Here is a 19,976-nt window from a genome sequence, read left to right on the forward strand (position 1 = left end):
CTTTGAAGCTCTCGGGCGCCCTTTTTCACTCATCGTAGGAAAATGGGAATAAAACAGCCATACTTCTCAACTCACCCCCTACAACTCCTTCAAATTTTTGCATAACCTTTTAAAACACCCTGTATTGTATGTGAGCTAAATTGTTAATTACGAATTAATAAATAGAGAAAAATATTTAAACCAAATCCCGTTTTAAATTCGCAAGAACAACTGACCGCCTGCTGGTCTCTTACGTACTCGTCTAACCTAAATACGTTCTTGGTATAAATAATTAGAAGAATCAGGCGTGCACGCGCCTATGAATAGAGTCGTTACGCGTGACAAAGACGTTAACTGGTTCACCTTTGACCCGCGAGGTGTCAGTATCCTCTCCCTTTCTGGGGGGAAATATATAGGCGTTCCACCTTCTTTCGGGAGATCTCCGAGAAAGGTCTAATTAACCCGTCTCGGAAGGCCATCACCTCCGGCCCTGTCCGCCGACGACCATCTTTATCCACCCACCGTTCAAGACAGTCTTTAAACGGAGCCACCCAACAATATCCGACTTAAGCTTGTCGGCAAGCGACGACTGCAGTCCGGGAACTTCTCCTTATATATATATATAAACTGGCTTATAGGGCGCGTTGAATCTCGTGTCCATAGCTGGCCTCTTTATACGACTCTCGGAGTTGCGGGCCTTTTCCGAGCGAGTCGCCACGGATTAAGAGGGATTTAACGTTATTGGGAAAAGAGGCGGCCTACTTAACTCTATTAAGCGAAGTCGTCCTCCGCCTCCATTATTCGCTTCTTCTTATTCTCGCCTCTATCATTCCAACTCCCAACCCTCCCCCCTACCATACTGAAGTTATATATACTACTATAGCTCTAGAAATGTAATATAAAAGCTACTACTGTAATACTGGCGGGAAGACCACCTCCCACTTTTTCATTTGGTCCTGCTGGTAGTTGTCGTCGCGAACTATTTATTCCCATCTCAGTTTTCCAAATGATAAACCATGGACAGTAAATTAAGAGGACAGGTTTTCGATACCCTTCGACAGTGCATTTTATTTATCCCCGCGTATCAATCAGCTCGAGAGACTCCGAGGGAGTCTTGCAAGGTCGTTTGTACCACGTGATCTTAAAATTTCAAAATGGCAATCTAATGCGGTTGATATTGTTACGTATTTTTTTGCGCTTTATATTTTAGTAATTTTTAATTTTGGTCTTTTAATTCAATAAAAACTATCAACTGATATTTAGTATATCATATTTAATCTATAAAAAACGTGAAAAAATACCTGTTGGAGTAAAAATGTACGTCGTGTTTATCTTTTTTCTTTTTTCGAACAGTATCGTCCACTCTTAGCGATACTTGTTTTTTTCAAATAACCTTGGACGACTCTCTTAGTGTGATTGGTTTACGGGGGCTAAAATCCAGGGTTTTTACCGATTCTCTAAAATCTACTATCCATGTATAAACATATATCTATAATGGTGGATTTGGCGATATATTTTTTAACAGATGACGCGAAAAATGCTATACTTTGATCTGAGACAATCGATCGGGAAACGTTTTTTAAATATAAAAGTGCATTATTTTAAACGAATTCATCTATTATTAACCAAACCAATATTTAAGAAACTTGTATCTATCAAGACTTAAATGTTTTAATATTCGGTTTCTCATTGGAAGTATTTTAAAATGTAATATTTACATTAGCACCGAAACAATTTCGTAATTGTATCTTCAAACAGCTTTACTGTAAAGTTAAATTTACACTCTTATTATTTTGATAGCGTTTTAGTAACTTATCTACCAGTTGCTTCAGATACCGCCAATCGTTGAATATTTTAGAAATTGCGTTTTCCGCGGGACGGAAAACAAAATCCGTTGTAATGAAAATTGGTTGTTGAAATTGACGGAAAAATCTTTAGTTCTGCACGAAATTATTTAAACAAACGCAGTCTTTTGTAGAAATTATTGCATGAAAAACCAAACATTTTGCTGGGGAAAAAAAACCCGCAACCGTTAGCAAATTAATTAATAAAATAGATTAATTAATACAGCTTTAGCAAATGCATATATTCAGCTTAATTTACATAATATGGTTAATTTGGTTTTATATTTCATGATAAAATACTAATCTCTTTTTGTTCCCATATTTCTCAGACAATATGCGTAAAAACGACCAAACCCATTTAAAATTTTATTGACATTTCTAAAGAATCATTTAAAACAATCAGCCAGAAATGTAGGTAGCTCCTGTCCTGTAAATATAGCACTGTATTGATTTCGATTGTTAGTAGATTTGATCAATCCTTATTTGGCCATTTTCTAATTAGTAATAATGTATAATCTAAATGTAAATCCTCTACTTTGACAAAATAATAATTAATTTCTTCCGAATTAGATAGCATTTCGGTTAAACTATTAACACCAAAAATACTACTTCGACCAAGTAGTACTGATTTCGCAATAAATTAGTTTTCATTGAAATTAATGAAATATACTATGATAGTATGATAAATACTAAATAATTATTATTTCCTTCAGGATTAGATTTGATTTCGGTTAAACTATTAACACCAAAAATACTACTTCGACCAAGTAGTACTGATTTCGCACTAAATTAGTTTTCATTTAAGTTAATAAAATATACTATGATAGTATGATAAATACTAAATAATTATTATTTCCTTCAGGATTAGATTTGATTTCGGTTAAACTATTAACACCAAAAATACTACTTCGACCAAGTAGTACTGATTTCGCACTAAATTAGTTTTCATTTAAATTAATGAAATATACTATGATAGTATGATAAATACTAAATAATAATTATTTCTAAATAAAATAGTGATAATTTAGGTTAAAGTTACGTAAATGTTGACGGTATCAAAGAATATATTTACTTTAAGACGAACGTCAATTCTAGTAGCGACCAACAATATGGTTCCTTAAGGCCCCGCTCCCCAATTTTATTCTTAATATAATGGAAGATCAAGTCTCGAAGCGGATTTCGGGGCTAAAAGTACAGGAAAGGAGTTAAACTAGACTTAAAGCCGCGCCTTCAGTATTTATGAAAATTTCGAAACGGCAGGTCTCTCATTCCACCATAGACATTCTTTAAATATACCGTGAATTCTCGGGGAAGGGTCGAAGCGAGTCCAGAGAATTGCTAGGAATGAAGATGAAAATTGCAAATATGTCTTAAAAATGCGTAATTGCTCGAAGGCACGTCTGCACGGGATTTCATAATACCCTCGTTCCATATTTTAAGACTTTGCGCGACTAGGAAGTAAAGAGGCTTCGAATGCTGCAAAGACGAGCTAGAGAGAAATTTCACTTCGAATTAACGGTTTAAGATTGTGAGTGACGTTTTCGTTGTAGCCACGCGGGAGGAGATTTTCGAAAAGGGGTCTTCTTGGATAAACAGAACGTCCGTTCGCGTGTGTTTGAAACGCAAAGCGCGTTGCCGAAGCCAGCTAAATTAGTTTCAATTTCTCGGTAATACCGTCCCCAGAATTCTCATAGGCGTGATAATAATGAAGGGGTCCCGGGAACGACAGACACTTGGCTCTGCTTGGCTCACGACCGTAGATTTATCCGGATTATCCGGGTCGTTTTGCGAAAATTAAAGGCCTTCTCCGATCGTAATCCAGTCACGTCTTCTCGCGGGATTAGCCATGGTCAACGCCGCCCACCGTCCCGTCGGACTCTAAAGCCCTCAATTTGAATTCGGGAGTTTAATAATAATTTTCATAATTAGTACCCTTGATCGCGATTCCTATCTGGTCCTTTACGAAGCAATTTATAGAATGTATTGGAGGTTTTACCATCTAAGCCGAAACTTAATTGAGAGGAATTGTAGGCCTCGCTTTGAATACATAAACTCTCCTTTTAAAGTGACTTTATTTGTTTTCTCCGAACAGTGTTGGAGTTGAGCCGATCCGAGCCCGCTTTTTTGGGAACCATCTCTAGTTTGACCGTTGCCGCCGGAAGAGACGCTATCCTCAAGTGTATTGTCGAGAATCTTGGCAGCAATCGAGTAAGTCATTCCATACTTTTATAATATTTATTCCACCTTAAGCCTTGGCTCGTATTTAATTTCAAATACCCCATTTTCTATTTTTTAACTATTCATACATATAAGCGTATTAGCTAGGCTAATACCCAAGGCACCACCTTAGGCCTAAGTCATCAAGCGAACTTTGAAGCCATTAATTCAGGTGGCTGGGTTACAATGCGTAGGAGGGTGGTGGCCAGCCCTTCATGCCATGCAAGCCAACAGCTCCCTACACTAATTATTACCGTTAACCTCTTCAAGAAGAATTCCGTGAAGATCGTATTAAACAATCCAAAAACTTCGCGGCGCCGGCAGTAAATTTTGAAATAAATTTCACGTTGTTAAAGTCGTACTGGTTTCGTCCAGGTGCAAACACAACACGGTGGAAATGGATTCTTAGATATTAAAAAAAAATTAAATGTATACGTATAACTTTATCCGTTATTGCAAATTTCAACAAATAGTTACAGGGTACGTACGACTCTGCTATCCAGTACCATCGTTAGTCACATCAGTGGCGACATCTGTATTTAACGACATCAATACCCGTTAGTTCTAATCATATATTCAACTGTACGGGTCTAATTACATTAATGTACGAGGGATATAAAGAGCGAGGATTTCTAAAGGGGTGGCCAGGGTGGTCGGCTTAAACGAAAGTAAAACAGGAAGCGGGGATCGAGGTTAAATACGGTGTAATACGGCCAATTAAACAAATAATTGTTGACGTTATTACCAACGGACATTCGCTTCGTATTAAGCGGTAGGGAGGGGTGTAACTAGCAATGTTTCGAAATTAAAACCGCGCGTTGCGAAAGAGATCATATATTACCTCCTTTAGAAAAGTTCTCCTTGAACCCGACGCGAGAGGGGGTAATTTACCGGTGGCTCACCACCCATCCCTCGATACCGAACTCAGCTGACAGTTTCGTCGAAGCTACGGGGTCTGGTTAAGTCTGTAAATGCAACGAAGGGCCTTCTTCCCGGGTGATAGTTCGGCTGTCTGGTCTGGGGTCGAGTAATAAACCGTTTTACTCCCATTTGCACGCTCGACGGCGCGTGGCCAAACTTTCCCAGCTATAAAGGAACCCGGGTATTTCATCATCCCAGTATAACTCGCCGCCCCCTTGCTCTATCCCCCTCGCATCTTTGTTTTGGCGACGGTAGCGATCCAGAGGACGGGCCTGAACGCGTCTAGGGTCCGCGTGATCACTCTCGCCAGTCCGCGCGCCAACCTAAATATGCAAATGATAAATTAATTTCGTCTAGAATACCTCTAGATGGTTCCCCCGAGGGCTTTGAGTCCCACTTCTTCCATCGGACGTATTGAAAGACATTCGCCCCCGAAACTCGGGGTTCTTTAAAATTGCTTTTGAATGATCACCCGCTAGTATTTGTAACACATTTCTCCGGACGAGGTATTTGAACCTTTGAAGTCTGTATCTTCATAGGGCCAGTACCATTGATGTCATATTGTTTTAATCGTTATATTAGGGTGGTTTGTCTCATCTATCGTATATTTTGGCTTGCCAACTTGTTTTCTGTTATAAACGGCAAGCGCTATTATATAAAACAACTTATTATTATTTAGTTGTCAAAACATTTTTTTAAATCGCGCAAGTTTCATTTAAGTTTTAAATCTAATAATATTCGATAAAAATATTTTTATCTACTCTTTTGTATAAGTAGCATCCCACGCAAAATGCTATATTAATTACAACCCTTGTTCATCGTGTGCTTAATAATTTGAAACTTAGTTAATAGTTTTCTTTCCTTCAATATGGTTTTCCCTATAACTCTAAACTTCAAAGACTCGAGTTCAACATGATCAACTAAAGTTGTAATCTTTATTGGTATTTACGTTCAAATTTTTCTAATGGGGTATGATAATATTTTATCAAAGTTTTTGTTATATTTTTGATAATTGGTAGAATGTTTTATATATTTCTATCATGAATTGATTAATAAAATATTTGAAATGTGATAATGGTTTGATTTGTAAAATTGTTGATGAAATTTTTAGTTTGATAACTAAAACTACGGCAAACACTGGAATTTTACGAACATTGGATTTTACTGTAAAAACTGCATGCATTTACCGTATTAAGTACGTCTGGAATGAAGGTTAAATAAACGGCCATACTCTGTAAATATAATTTTATCTTGCTGTATTTTTAAACAGCAGAGTGTCCAGTAAATTTAACAGAAAGCATGACAATAAAAAAAAACAGTCAGAGTTGGTTGTGAAATTAATAGCATTCTGCTTGGATCTATGCTGACCGCAGCTTACTGTAAAATTTACCATAATATTTTTCTCTGTGTTGTTTATATGAATATATAGGGCTCGTGTGTAAACTAAATTGCGCAATCTGCTCAATAGTTTTTGTGCCGCAATCGCCCTTCACTGTATTGTCGCTCACCTAGCACTGATTGTAGACCAGTGGTGATTTTGGAAACTTCCTCCCATTTTAGTTCATTCATCCTTCAGGCTTCTGCTAGACTGCGTTCTCCCTTTAGAGTATGGAAGGATTTCAAATAGTTATTTTTATAAACTAACGTGGCCTTCTTGTTGAAATGTTGCTCTTACGTCACAGTCTCTTACTTTGACAAGCCTACGAGCGCGCGCTACAGTCGCGAGGAATATAGCTTTTTCTAGAGCGCGTGCAAATCGCTCGTGCGAGGAATACACTAATAAAGCTGGGTCTTGTGACGTAAGAGCAACATTTTAACAAGTTGGGCAAGACCACTTTTTATTTTATAAAATCAACTATTGCCAGATATGAGTATTGAACTTTACTCATTAATCCGTGAACTTTTTAAACAAACGATTGTACTTAGTGAAATAATTATATATCTTTGATACTGTTAATATTGGATTTACACTATTTCTAGAAATTTCGCAAAAGGAGACATTGCGCTACGCATTCGATTTGCAACCGAAACGTTTATTGACTACTTAAAACAAAAAATCTCCATTTAAAAAGCATGGGTTTTTCTCGGTTTCACAGGGTATAAAATTAAAAAAAAAATTGAAACACGAAATGTGTAATTTGGAACACATTTAGGTATGCCGGGAGTAGTGGCTCACTCCTGTAATCCCAGGCGTCCGGGAGGCAGAGTTTGTGGATAGTCGTGTGAGGACGACTACCAATTCCCCAACGGGTGGTCGGAATACTTCCGCCACGGGTGTCCCCACCCCTGTCCCCACGTATCCCCCCGTTGGCGTATAAAATCTCGACTATCAGTACTGAAATATCTAAAGGTTTGTGGGACCGAAAAGAATTCGACTATCAGCAGGACAAAAAAACCAACAACCATCCGGTTTAAAACGAAAAAGACAACAACTTTATTTCAAAAACGTCTAACAGACTTTTTTTTTACCGTTAGACCCAGCGCGCGTCTCGAAAATCACACAGAAAAGATCCAACGTCAAATCGCGCGCTTAATAAACAAAAAAACCCGAATATTTTTTATACACGTACTTACAAAAAATTTAAAGGCTCGAAACATGTATTTGCAAATGAATTAAAAGGGTTATATACATTAATATACACTGATCAACAATATAGAATACATGAGAAATGTGTTTTAACATATTCCCCCCAGTTTAACTTGACAGTTCAATAGCAAGGTTAATTAAAGTTCTAATTTATGCAGTAGTTGGATTGGTCTACGGAGTCGTGTCCTATTCGCCAATCTCACCATACATGAACGACTGTGTCCATCTCTTCCCGCAAAGGTTTCGTCAACAACTCCCATTCTCCAACATAGCCTTGGTGTCTTGTCTTCGGCAATGATGACGACGTCCCCTTCCTTCAGTGGTTGCGTTGGTTTGTTCGGTGTGCGATGGTGCGCTGATCTCAGCTGAAGTAGATACTCCTTGTTCCATCTGCGCCAGAATCCGTCAATTATGGTCTGGCGATACTTCAATCTACGAGTTAAATCAGATCTGGTAACTGACGCCGCGATATCTCCAGAGAAGCTTCTCGATGGTAAACTCGTTGCTCGATCTCCCAATAAAAAATGCGCGGGGGTGAGTGGCCGTGGCTCACTGGGATCCTCTGATAGCGTTGTGATCGGCCTACTGTTGATAGCCGCTTCGGCTTCCGTGAGAATGGTTTCCAGTTCTTCGTGCGCCAGTTTCGCGCGTCCAAGCACTTTGCGTAGGGCTTTCTTCACCGATGATACGAGCTTTTCCCAAAAACCACCCCACCAGGCGGCTCTGTCTGCGATAAATACCCAACGTATTTGATGATTTGCAAAAAATTGTTCAACTTCGGGACTCGCGATGTTCTTAAATAATTCGCTTAATTCGTCTTTCGCGCGTTTGTATGTTTTCGCGTTATCAGACATAATGCGTTTCGGTAGTCCTCTACGCGCTACAAAACGTCTGAAGGCAAGTAGAAAGTTATCGGTAGTTTGGTTTGAAACCAGTTCCAAATGTACTGCTCGAGTTACTGCGCAAGTAAATAAAGCGATGTAAACTTTCTGGCCGTCGCGGCAGTATAACGGTCCAGCGAAATCCATTCCGCTAACCTCGAATGGCGGAGCTTGTGTAGTGCGTAGTTCCGGTAGGGGTCCCATGATAGCTTGCGACGGCTTTGCGCGAAAGAATTGGCAAATGGTACATGATTTCAGAACATACTGCACGAATCTCCGGTTTTTAATTATCCAAAATCTTTCCCGTATGGCGACTGTCGTACTGGTCATCCCGGCGTGCATTACTTTTTCGTGCGAGTGTTTCACTAAAAGCGTGGTGTAAGGGTGATTCGGTGCGAGAATCCACGGGTTCGTTTCTTCATAGGATAGACCACTTCCATAAATTCTGCTATTTACGCGGATTAGCCCATTTCTGTCCAGTTTAGGATTCAGCGTTCTAATTTTCGAATCTTTGTTGATTGGCAATTGTTTCGTTAGGCGATCCACTTCTTCGGGAAATTGTTCCTTTTGGGTATTTTTAATCCAGTAAGTTTCCGCTTGCTGAATTTCTTCGGCTGTTAGTTCTCCAGTTCGTTTAGCATTGTTTTTGTAGCGGCAGTTATGATTAAAGCGAAATATCCAGGCGGTTACGCGGTGTAAAGTTTTTAGTGTGCGATACATTTTAATATCGATAGGTAAATTGCGTTCTGGTTGATTTAAAACTGCGAGAACCTGAAAAGCGCCGCGTAACTCTTCTCGCGGTTCTTCGGTTACGTCATCATTGGTAGCGATAATTTCTCGGGACACAGGTTCTTCGTGAATAAATTTGGGACCATTCCACCAAAATTCATCTTCTGCTAGATCCTTCAACTTCCGACCTCTTGTTGGGAGATCAGCGGGGTTTTCCGCACTTCTACAATAACGCCAATTCATTGGATCCGACAGTGTTTGGATAGTGCGAACTCTATTTTCAACAAACGGTTTCCATCTTGAAGCCGTTCCTTTTATCCATCCAAGAACAATTTGCGAGTCTGTCCACATAAATATTTTAGTTGGTTTCCTTTCAAATATATTGGTGAGGTTGTTAGTTAGTTCCGCGCCTAATGCTGCTCCCATCAACTCGAGTCTTGGTAGGGAAAGTTTCTTCAACGGGGCTACTCTAGATTTCGACGTGATCAAAGTTGATTTATTTTCTCCATCTACGCTCTTATACCGAAGGTAAACTACGGTCGCGTAGGCTTTCTGGCTTGCGTCCGTAAAACAGTGTAGTTCGACGTTTGCGGTATCCAATTCTTCAACTCCATTGAAATAATACCTTTCGATTTTAATTTCTCTCAAATCTTTTAATTCGGAGCACCATGAATCAAATGTGTCCTTTAAGTCCTCAGGAAGGGTATCGTCCCAACCTATTCCTTTCTCCCAAAGCTGTTGAAAGAGAATTTTCGCTCGAACTACAAACGGTGACAAGAATCCGAGTGGGTCGAAGATCTTCGCGACTGATTTAACTACCCATCGCTTAGTACTAGACCGATTCTTTACAAAATCCAAGAGTTCTTTAATGTCGTAAATAAGTTTGTCTTTCGTACTGTCCCATGAAAGTCCAAGGACCTTTAATTGCGTAAAAATGGCTGGCTCTTCAATTTGCGTTTTTTCGCCGTTGGTTTCGTTTAAAAGTTGTTTTAATTCGGAAGAATTAGATTGCCACTTCCTGAGACACATTCCAGCTTCGCTCATTACTTCCCGCGATTCGACTATCAGCTGATGGGCTTTTTCAACGGTGTCTGCGCCAGACAGAAGGTCATCCACGTATAAGGAATCGTCTAAAATCTTACTGATTTCCAATTTTGTTTCTTTGTATTTTTTCGCGTGCGTTCTTATCGTTGCCGCTAGCAAATACGGACTAGATGTTACGCCAAATGGTACTCGCATAAATCTGTAGGTTCTTAGGCTCATAGTCGTTAGAGGGTTCTCGACATCAACCCACAAAAATCTCAACGCGTCGCGATCTTCCTCTTTCACTTCAATTTGAAGGAACGCTTTGGCAATGTCCCCGGTAAAGGCGACCCTCCGTTCACGAAATCGTATGAGAATGTCATATAAATTAGGGTTCAAATTCGTTCCAACTTCGAGACAGTCGTTCAACGATGCAACTTCGGACGCGTGAGATGAAGCGTCGTAAACAATGCGGGTTTTAGTGGTTGTACTAGTCTCTCTGATTACAGCCCGATGTGGCATGTAATAAATGCGCTTTCCTTTTTTCATCGTAGGTTTCACTTCTTCAATAATTCCATTTTCAAGTTGCTCCTTCATGATGGCGTTGTATTCTTTTAAAATGCGAGGTTCCTCGCGAAGTTTGTACAATAAATTCGACGTGCGTTTTGTGGCGACTGCGTGATTACTCGCGAGACGCGACGTATCTGGTATCCACGGTAATGCGACGGTATAGCGACCGTTTGTGTAGGTCGTAGTGTTTTCAAACGTTTCTAAAATATCCTTTTGAGAATAGGATTCGGCGTCAGTTTTCGAAAGTCCGAATGACTCCAACTCCCAGAATTTGCGAAGCTGAGTCGAAAGCTCTTCGTTTTGTTTATTTTCAGCGGTAACGGTCATAATTGCGACGGTATTAATCCCAATTGCGCGAGAGGCAACTTCTACCGGACCTTGTAACGTCCAACCAAATGTAGTTTCCATTGCGATTAAGAAACTTCCGAAGCGTTCGGATCGACCACTCGCCACTGCCCATAGAAAATCGCCTCCGATTAATACATCAATAGCGTGCGAATTACTAGCTTCGACATTCCCTGATATTTCGTCTGCCAGTAAAAATCCTCGACTTCTAAATTCTTCAGCTAGCTCAGTTCCTGGTACCGAGAAGACCGAACCACAGATTTCGGGGGCTTCGTAAGCTTCGATTTTCACGTTTTGTCTCGGATCGTGACGGTTTTTCAATTGCAAACGTACTCTCCTTCTCTTCACTGTCTCTGGTTTTGCGCTACCGAAACTGTTCAAATTCAGATATTCTTCTCTAACGACCTCAAGTCCAAGCTGTCTCGAAACACTCTCCTTTACAAAGGTAACGTGGCTTCCATTGTCGAGAAGGCAACGCACTACCACTTCCTTTTTATCTCCTGGTTTCTGCGCTAGGGCTAGAGCTGTCTGTAGTAAAACGACTTCGTTTCGACTACCCGTTATTCCAGCTGACATTTGGGCCACTTCTTTAGGTTTAGTTATATCTTGTTGCGACGGTGGTTTGGAATCACTTTGCGTCCGTGATTGTTCCGCGTTATACTCAGCTTGATCACAGAGGCTCGTGTGGTGACGACGGTTGCATTTCCCGCAACCTCTACTGTTTACTCTGCAATCTCTAGCTTGGTGGTTTTCTCTCAAGCATATAAAACAACGTTTCTTGCGAATTAGTACGTTCTTTTTTTCTCGAAGTGATATCTTCTCGCAGTCAGTTGTGGTGTGGTTCGTTTTTTCGCAATAGAGACAGGGTCTAGTTCTAATTCCCATAGTTAAGGCTGCAGCACTAGAAGGGTTGCAATTGTATTTGTTTTCTCGGCGAAAACTGCGATAATGCGAAGGTTGCGAATGTGAAGGTTGCGAATGCGTAGGTTGCGAATGCGTAGGTTGCGAATACATTAGTTTATCTGTTTCAGATGATTTTCCTAAAACTAGGGCTCGTTCTCTGCTTGCGATTTCCTTTTGAAGAAACTTCAGTAAATCTTCAATTTTCAACTGGTCATCCGAATGCTGTCGACTGAAGGCCAACGTAATGTCTTCAGGTAGTCGTTGTGTAATTATGGGGCATAAGAGATTTCCGTAAGACTGATCCATTACTCCAAGAGACTCGAGACTCCGTACTTGCACGCGGCAAGTATCGTACAGTTTTCTAAGGCCAGAAATGTCGTTAGCTCTTCTCACAACTGGGAGATTTAGAAGAGTGTTCATGTGTTCGCTAATAATAATGTCTTTCCGTCCAAATCTCTCTCGTAGTACCGCGATTGCGTTGTCGTAGTTGGCATCAGATAGTGATAAACCTTCGATTGCTCGTAGTGCGGGTCCCTCCAAATACGATAGTAAGTAACTATACTTGTCTGTCTTCGTTATAGCCTCGGAGTTGTGAATGATGTTCTCAAAGTGGGTCCAGAATGATTGCCATTGGCAGATTGTTCCGTTGAAATGACGAATTTCTAACTTGGGTAGTTTGACCGTTGGTGCGATTGGTGCGTTGTTTCTATTCCTACGTGCTCTGTTCCCGAGGATATCATCGTCCGATTCGCTACTATTGGGATCTTCCAAGCGACGTGCTGTACGGGCCTCCCTCCTACGTCTGTCTAGTAAACTTCTCGCTCGTATAGTCATGACTTCCAGTTCATCGATGTATTCTTGGGACGTGGCGAGATCTGCCTCTAACTCGTCTTGGGTTTCAAATAATTGCATTAGATCGGCTTCGTACCCTTTTAGCATTGCTGACTTTTGATCCAACACCCTGACGTATCCTTCGATTTTGTGAACATCGGGCTCATCTTTATCCAGTTCCGGTTCCAGGAAGTTCTTGATCTTTGTTGCGGCTCTCTTCGTAGCTGTCCTTCTGCTCTTAATGATTGCAAAATCATCCATTTCGTAACCGTTGCGTAGTTTCAGTGAAATGCGGTGTCTTCTCTACAATGCTGCCGATATTTAACCTTCTGTATGTACCAGAATTCAGGGGCTTTCCCGGGTTTCGGCACCAAAATAATATAAAATCTCGACTATCAGTACTGAAATATCTAAAGGTTTGTGGGACCGAAAAGAATTCGACTATCAGCAGGACAAAAAAAACCAACAACCATCCGGTTTAAAACGAAAAAGACAACAACTTTATTTCAAAAACGTCTAACAGACTTTTTTTTTACCGTTAGACCCAGCGCGCGTCTCGAAAATCACACAGAAAAAATCCAACGTCAAATCGCGCGCTTAATAAACAAAAAAACCCGAATATTTTTTATACACGTACTTACAAAAAATTTAAAGGCTCGAAACATGTATTTGCAAATGAATTAAAAGGGTTATATACATTAATATACACTGATCAACAATATAGAATACATGAGAAATGTGTTTTAACATGGCGTGGCCGTTACACATATCTCGCCCTGATTAATCAGATGGTGTTTCGCCGGGCTCGCGGTCTTCTCAGACTCAATCAGCCCTTTCTTCCTTGAATAAAAAAAAAACACACACACACATTTAGGTAAATTTTATCAAGTTTAAGTAAATCGGAAATTTTTGGGGTAAAATTATAACAATTTTTGAATAAAATAAGGAAAAAAATCTTATTTTTGTTTTAAGTGGTCAAAAACATTTTCGGTTGCCTTTGTAAATCGAATCGATAGTGCAACGTCTCCTTTTGGGAAATTTCATATCTCGTATAGGTCTACATTACGCCCAACTTTGAATAAAATCGGCATTAAACACCTCCGGTACCCTCTTTGTAAGTCTTGACTGTGTCGAAAATTCGAATTGATGAAATTAAGACATTAAACCGTGTTATTATAAATAACTACGATAGCTCTGGTTTGTTCAAAATGTACATTTGTTTTGGGCAGAAACTTACAACAGATACTATTTTGTTTAGCAGACGATATTCTGACAGTCAATTCAAAGCTCCTTCAGTAGGCAGTTCATTTTAGGGAGGAAGATAACATGAATATTTCAAATTTCGTGTCTGAGATGAAGACTATTTTTGTGTAAAATTTCATGTACTTTCAAAGAAAATCAATCAATAAATTTTATGGTTAACGCTGTTTTACCGAATTATCAATATACGCCCGGCTTACGTAACGCTTTAAGCTGGTTTCACACTCGACGGAAAATTAGCAGCGGAAAGTTGAACGTTAGCGGTAAATGTAATGGGAATCAATTTTCAGCTCTGCGTTTATTATCGTCTTTCCGTCATATTTTCGGTCGAGTGAGAAACCAGCTTTAGTCCCATTCGACCGAAGGCGGTTTTTGAGGTGTCCCATTCGACCGAATTCCGCCGAAACGTGCGGTTTTTATGTGTCCCATTCGACCGAACGCTGCTATATAAATTGGCTTTTGCTATGTTTTCAATTTAGTTACTGAAGTCGTTTGCAATGGAGCGGATAGCTAATAAAGGAGGGTATTTATACATCAATAATAATTATTTATTCCATCTTAATAAAAAGAAAGATACAAAAGTAACTGAACCAAAACTGAAATAGTAAACTTAACCAACTCTAACCTTACCTAACCTTACCTAACCTAACCTAACCTAACCTAACCTAAACATGGATCTTCGATAGTACATACCTTATAAATAAAATACCAAATCACCCCGCCAATTGGGCTACATTTTAAAATTGTTTCGGTCGAATGGGATTTCGGTCGAATGGGAATAAACGTACGTAACTACTCGAAAAAATTCGGGACAGCTATATCATAGTTTCACATATTTTATTTATTTAAAAACTTAACATCAGAGTTGTTTAATTTTTAAAACAAAGATATTGTTACGAGATAATATCCAATTAGAATTTAAAGAAACGGTAGCTTAATAGATGAAGGATAATAATCATCAGTCGTGTCATTTTACACTTATTGGCATTTTACTCATGGTTACAAATTTTAATTTATAAGACGACCTTAGCTTCTAGATCCTATTTAAAGTACCAAAAAAAAGGAAATTAAAATAATTAGTGATCCTGTAGGTGGCTTTGAAAAATTAATTACTCCCAGAAATGCACTCGCGCGTCCGGAGGAAAAATAACGAGTTGAATTTTAAGTTCGAAATCCATTAGAATAAAATATTAACACGGTGTAAAATAGCGCTTTCATTAAATATTAAAAACCCGATCTAGGTAACGACTTTTTATGAGCAAAACTTCGAAACTAACTCTGGTCTGGCGGAGTACGATATGAATTTCAAAACTTCAGGCTCAATTTCACTTCTTAACTTTTTCTTTTTAATTCGGGTATTTTTTTTGGCGTTGATTGGCTTTTTCTTATGATTTTCGTAGCCATGCACGACTGGTTTTGGAATAAAAATATTAAAATTTTTAATAGCGTATTAAATTTTTAAGAGCCAGATTTTATTTAATTTTGAAATTTGACCCTATTATTGCTGTCACCTAGAATTTATGATTTAAGCGATGAGGGTCGAAATAATTTAGGATTTCATCGATATGGGTTGAAATAATTTAGGATTTCATTGATGAGAGTGGAAATAGCCTAGGATCTCATAGATGAGGGTTGAAATAATTTAGGATTTCATCGATGGGGGTCCAAATAATTTAGGATTTCATCGATAATTAGGCTTGACAATTTAAAAGAATATTCATAGGTTCGAAAATATTTAGTATTTAATTGATTGTCTCGATATCATTTAGTACTTAATTAATTTTCTCGAAAACATTTAGAATTTTTTATCTAGGTAACCTTTTTTTTAATATCGTTGTTTTTATTCAATTTTTAAATAATTGTCCTGCACAAGTAGCTAGTATAATTTTAAACTAGAAAACATTAATAATTTTATCTAGAAAACATTAATAATTTTATCTAGAAAACATTTAGGATTTATCTCCAAAACATTTAGTATTTATCTCGAAAGCATTTAGTTTTTATATCGAAAAAATTTAGGATTCATCTCGAAAACATTTAGAGTGAATTTCGAAACTGTGTCAAAAACGTTTGATTTCATTATCGTTGTGGGTCGAAACCATCGATAATTTTATAGATAAGGGTAAAAACGTTTAAGGATTTTTTCAATATGTGTCAAAATATTTTTTTCATCGACATAGGTCGAAACTTCTGATAATTCTATCGTTAAGGTTCGAAGCTCTTATTAAATTTATCCGGATCCAAGACCAAGAGTAATTTTAATCGCAGAGCATCGTGTATCTTACCAATTATTATTTATTTAGAGCTTAGGTAGTTTCTCCTCACAACTTGAAACTTGTGAAAACTCAAATTACGATATTACCACTACGACAAATCTCAAACACCATAAGCAACCCCGTAAATTCTCTAATTTTCTTTCAGAAACTGCTACCACGTCAAAAAAAAACCTTAATTAGAGTGTCGTAAATCAGTTCTTCATTTACCGTCTTACAAATGGTTTTGGAAATATCCCAGGAAAAGTTGAAAATAGACAATTTTTGCGAATAAAGCGACGTTAAAAGAATGCAGACGTTGTCTTAATGTCACTGCCGGGGCTAAAAGGTTCTCGTTAATAGGGCGATATGACTAGAGTCGGCCGGGCTTAGGACCGGGCCAAACCCATTTAGCGAGAGCTCCCCCCGGTTCATAAGTCCAAAATGTAACACGCGGTACAAACGGGAGAATGTTTGAAGATGGAGCTCCCGAAGCACTTTCATTAAGACGCGACGTCAGTGGCACGAACCAGATAAAGTCGAGGGGGGGGGGATGGCGGGGGGCATAAAGAGTACTTCGAAGCGTTGAAGCCGAACCTTCCGTTCTCGGTAATGGGCCGGGATCATGCACGGGGGCTTAGCTCGGGTCATCCGTCGGCTTTAGGCACCCTCTCCCGTCCGCGATATAAATGCCCAGCTCGCCTCAGCAGTTCAGAAATAAATCGGTTGGGAACGTTTTTCTTCGATTGCTAAGCCTCGGTTTCGCCAAGGCCTGTCGTGTCTTTTTTTCACCCGTACTCTTCCTTATTCCGCTTTGTCCGCGGCGTCGAAAACACAAATCTCGACGCAATTACGGAGATCAGCACGGAAAGGGGGCTTCCTAGCTGCACCAAAATGACACCCCATTAAATACGTTTAGGGTACAGGAATCGGGAATGAGTTGGTAACGTCGTGGTGGATCAACTAGAGCGAGGGTTTTTCGGAGTCAGATTTTATTTAATTTTGAAATTTGGCCTTATTATTGCGGTCACCTAGAATTTATGATTTAAGCGATGAAGGTCGAAATAATTTAGTATTTAATTGATTGTCTCGAAAACATTTAGGATTTTTATCTAGAAAACATTTAGAATTTTATCTAGAAAACATTTAGGATTTTTATCTAGAAACTTTTTTGAATTTTATCTAGAAAACATTTAGAATTTTATCTAGAAAACATTTAGAATTTTATCTAGAAAACATTTAGAATTTTATCTAGAAAACATTTAGAATTTTATCTAGAAAACATTTAGAATTTTATCTAGAAAACATTTATAATTTTATCTAGAAAACATTTAGGATTTCATTTCCGAAACATTTATAATTTTATCTAGAAAACTTTTAGGATTTCATTTCCGAATCATTTAGAATTTTATCTAGAAAACATTTAGGATTTTATTTCCGAAACATTTATAATTTTATCTAGAAAACGTTTAGGATTTCATTTCCGAATCATTTATAATTTTATCTAGAAAACATTTAGGATTTCATTTCCGAAACATTTATAATTTTATCTAGAAAACTTTTAGGATTTCATTTCCGAATCATTTACAATTTTATCTAGAAAACATTTAGGATTTCATCTCCAAAACATTTAAGATTTTATCTAGAAAACGTTTAGGATTTCATTTCCGAAACATTTAGAATTTTATCTAGAAAACATTTAGGATTTCATCTCCAAAACATTTAAGATTTTACGTCGAAAGCCCTTAGAAAATACTCCGAAAACATATAGGTTTTATATCGCAAGCATTTATGATTTATCTCAAAAAATTTAGCTTTTATCTCGAAAACATTTAGGATTTCAACTTGAAAACATTTAGGATTTCAACTTGAAAACATTTAGGATTTCAACTTGAAAACATTTAGGATTTCAACTTGAAAACATTTAGGATTTCAACTTGAAAACATTTAGGATTTCAACTTGAAAACATTTAGGATTTCAACTTGAAAACATTTAGGATTTCAACTTGAAAACATTTAGGATTTCAACTTGAAAACATTTAGAGTGAAGTTCGAAACTGTGTCAAAAATATTTGATTTTATTATCGTTGTTGGTCGAAACGATCGATAATTTTATAGATAAGGGTAAAAATTTTTAGGTATTAAAATTCTTTCTTATTGCTATAAGAAGTATATAATCGAACTCTTACTACAGAAGTATTCATCTTCTTATACGGAAGTGTTTACCACTTTCGCCTCGCAGAAAAAGGAGCCGGGTTTGATCCCAGCTTGTGGAACTGGGTAAAAAACTGGGAACGACTGCTTCTTTGTAGAGTTTGCAAGTTCCATTTCCATAAAAACTTGTAGAGTGCAATTTTAGCATTATACATCTTTAGGCGGAGTAACACACGCGGTAAGGTAAGAACCGTGATTCGGCTAATATAGTTAGTTTATAATTTAACTATTACATTGAGAAATGGTGGGTGTAAATAAGTATATAATTATACGCAGTTTAATTTAGACATTTTAGGATGAAGTTGGGTGGGAATCTGGTTGTATCTCAAGGATGTGTAAGACTATTACACGATTTAAACATTTGGTACTAATTTTGGGTCAGTAAAAACCGGCGTTTTATAAAACTTTACTAACAAAATTGTTGTGTGGCCACTCGTGTTGATCAACAAACCTCCGTTAGAGTAGAAGTATTTACTGAGACTTGACTTTCCCTGCTAGGGCTATATCAAAGCAAAGCGATTTTACCAAAGCAGTTTAAAGGCAGATTTAAGGGATAGGGTCAAGTTTCGACCTATAACGGTTCAGATATTTTAAATTTGGTTATATTTTTTTGGGGAATAATATAAAAAATAATGTATATTTTAGTTTATTTCATAAATGTTTGAAAATAAGTGTAGTCAATTTTCGTCACCTTTTCGTAAATTAATGTACATATTGATGGAAATGCATATATTTTAAAAGCCTTTAAAACCGTAATAGTAATTTGATAACATATTAAGTTAAGCAGTACGTGTGTACGTTCAGGGTTTATATTTTGGAAAAACTTTTCATTGTAGCTAGCGCCCTTGTATATCATAAACTATCCGTACACCCTCTTTTGGTGGTCGTCGAAAACAAGATAGGTGGCGTTTAAGTAGACTCTAGATTTCTGTTATGGAAAGCTTATATTTGGCCTTGTAGCTGGTGCCATTCGGGAACTCGCCGTCTGCTAGACTATCGTAACCCAATTGAAGACTTTCCCGCAGTTTTGTGTAATAAGAATCTAACTCTCACTTTTCTCACTCCACTCCCTAAAAAAAAACTCCACTCTAAATTACGAAAATTTACTAAAATTATTTTGAAACATGTATTTATTTTTTAAATTATCCCACCAAAAATTTTTCTCTAAATCTAAATTATCTACATAGATGATAAAATTAGCGAATAAGTAGATTAGTCCATTAAGAAAAGGGATAATAAAGCTAAACCCTAAACAAATTTGAAGAAATTTAAAAACTTACTAATAGCTCGTACCGATAGGTCTTCGAGCAAACAAAAAGACGCGAAATTTGGACCAAATAGATCTTCGAGTGAAAAATTAAATAAAATAAAATAGCAAGAAATTCCAACGGTAGACCGGTTACGTCCTATTTGGGACTCG

At 37.9% G+C, this 19,976-nt stretch overlaps 1 protein-coding gene across 1 annotated transcript in view; it reads left to right on the forward strand.

The window, feature by feature from the left end:
- The window catches only part of LOC149940631 (lachesin-like), a 212,640-nt gene that overhangs the window by 121,832 nt on the left and 70,832 nt on the right, over positions 1-19,976 (forward strand). The window contains exon 2 of the mRNA XM_090177388.1: positions 3,916-4,031. Coding sequence (XP_090033514.1) covers positions 3,916-4,031 — 116 coding nt within the window. The remainder of the gene's footprint in view (positions 1-3,915; positions 4,032-19,976) is intronic.

This window comes from Leiobunum rupestre, chromosome 6 (assembly GCF_980474605.1).
Source record: "Leiobunum rupestre chromosome 6, qqLeiRupe1.1.hap1, whole genome shotgun sequence".
NCBI classification, from domain to species: Eukaryota; Metazoa; Arthropoda; class Arachnida; order Opiliones; family Sclerosomatidae; genus Leiobunum; species Leiobunum rupestre.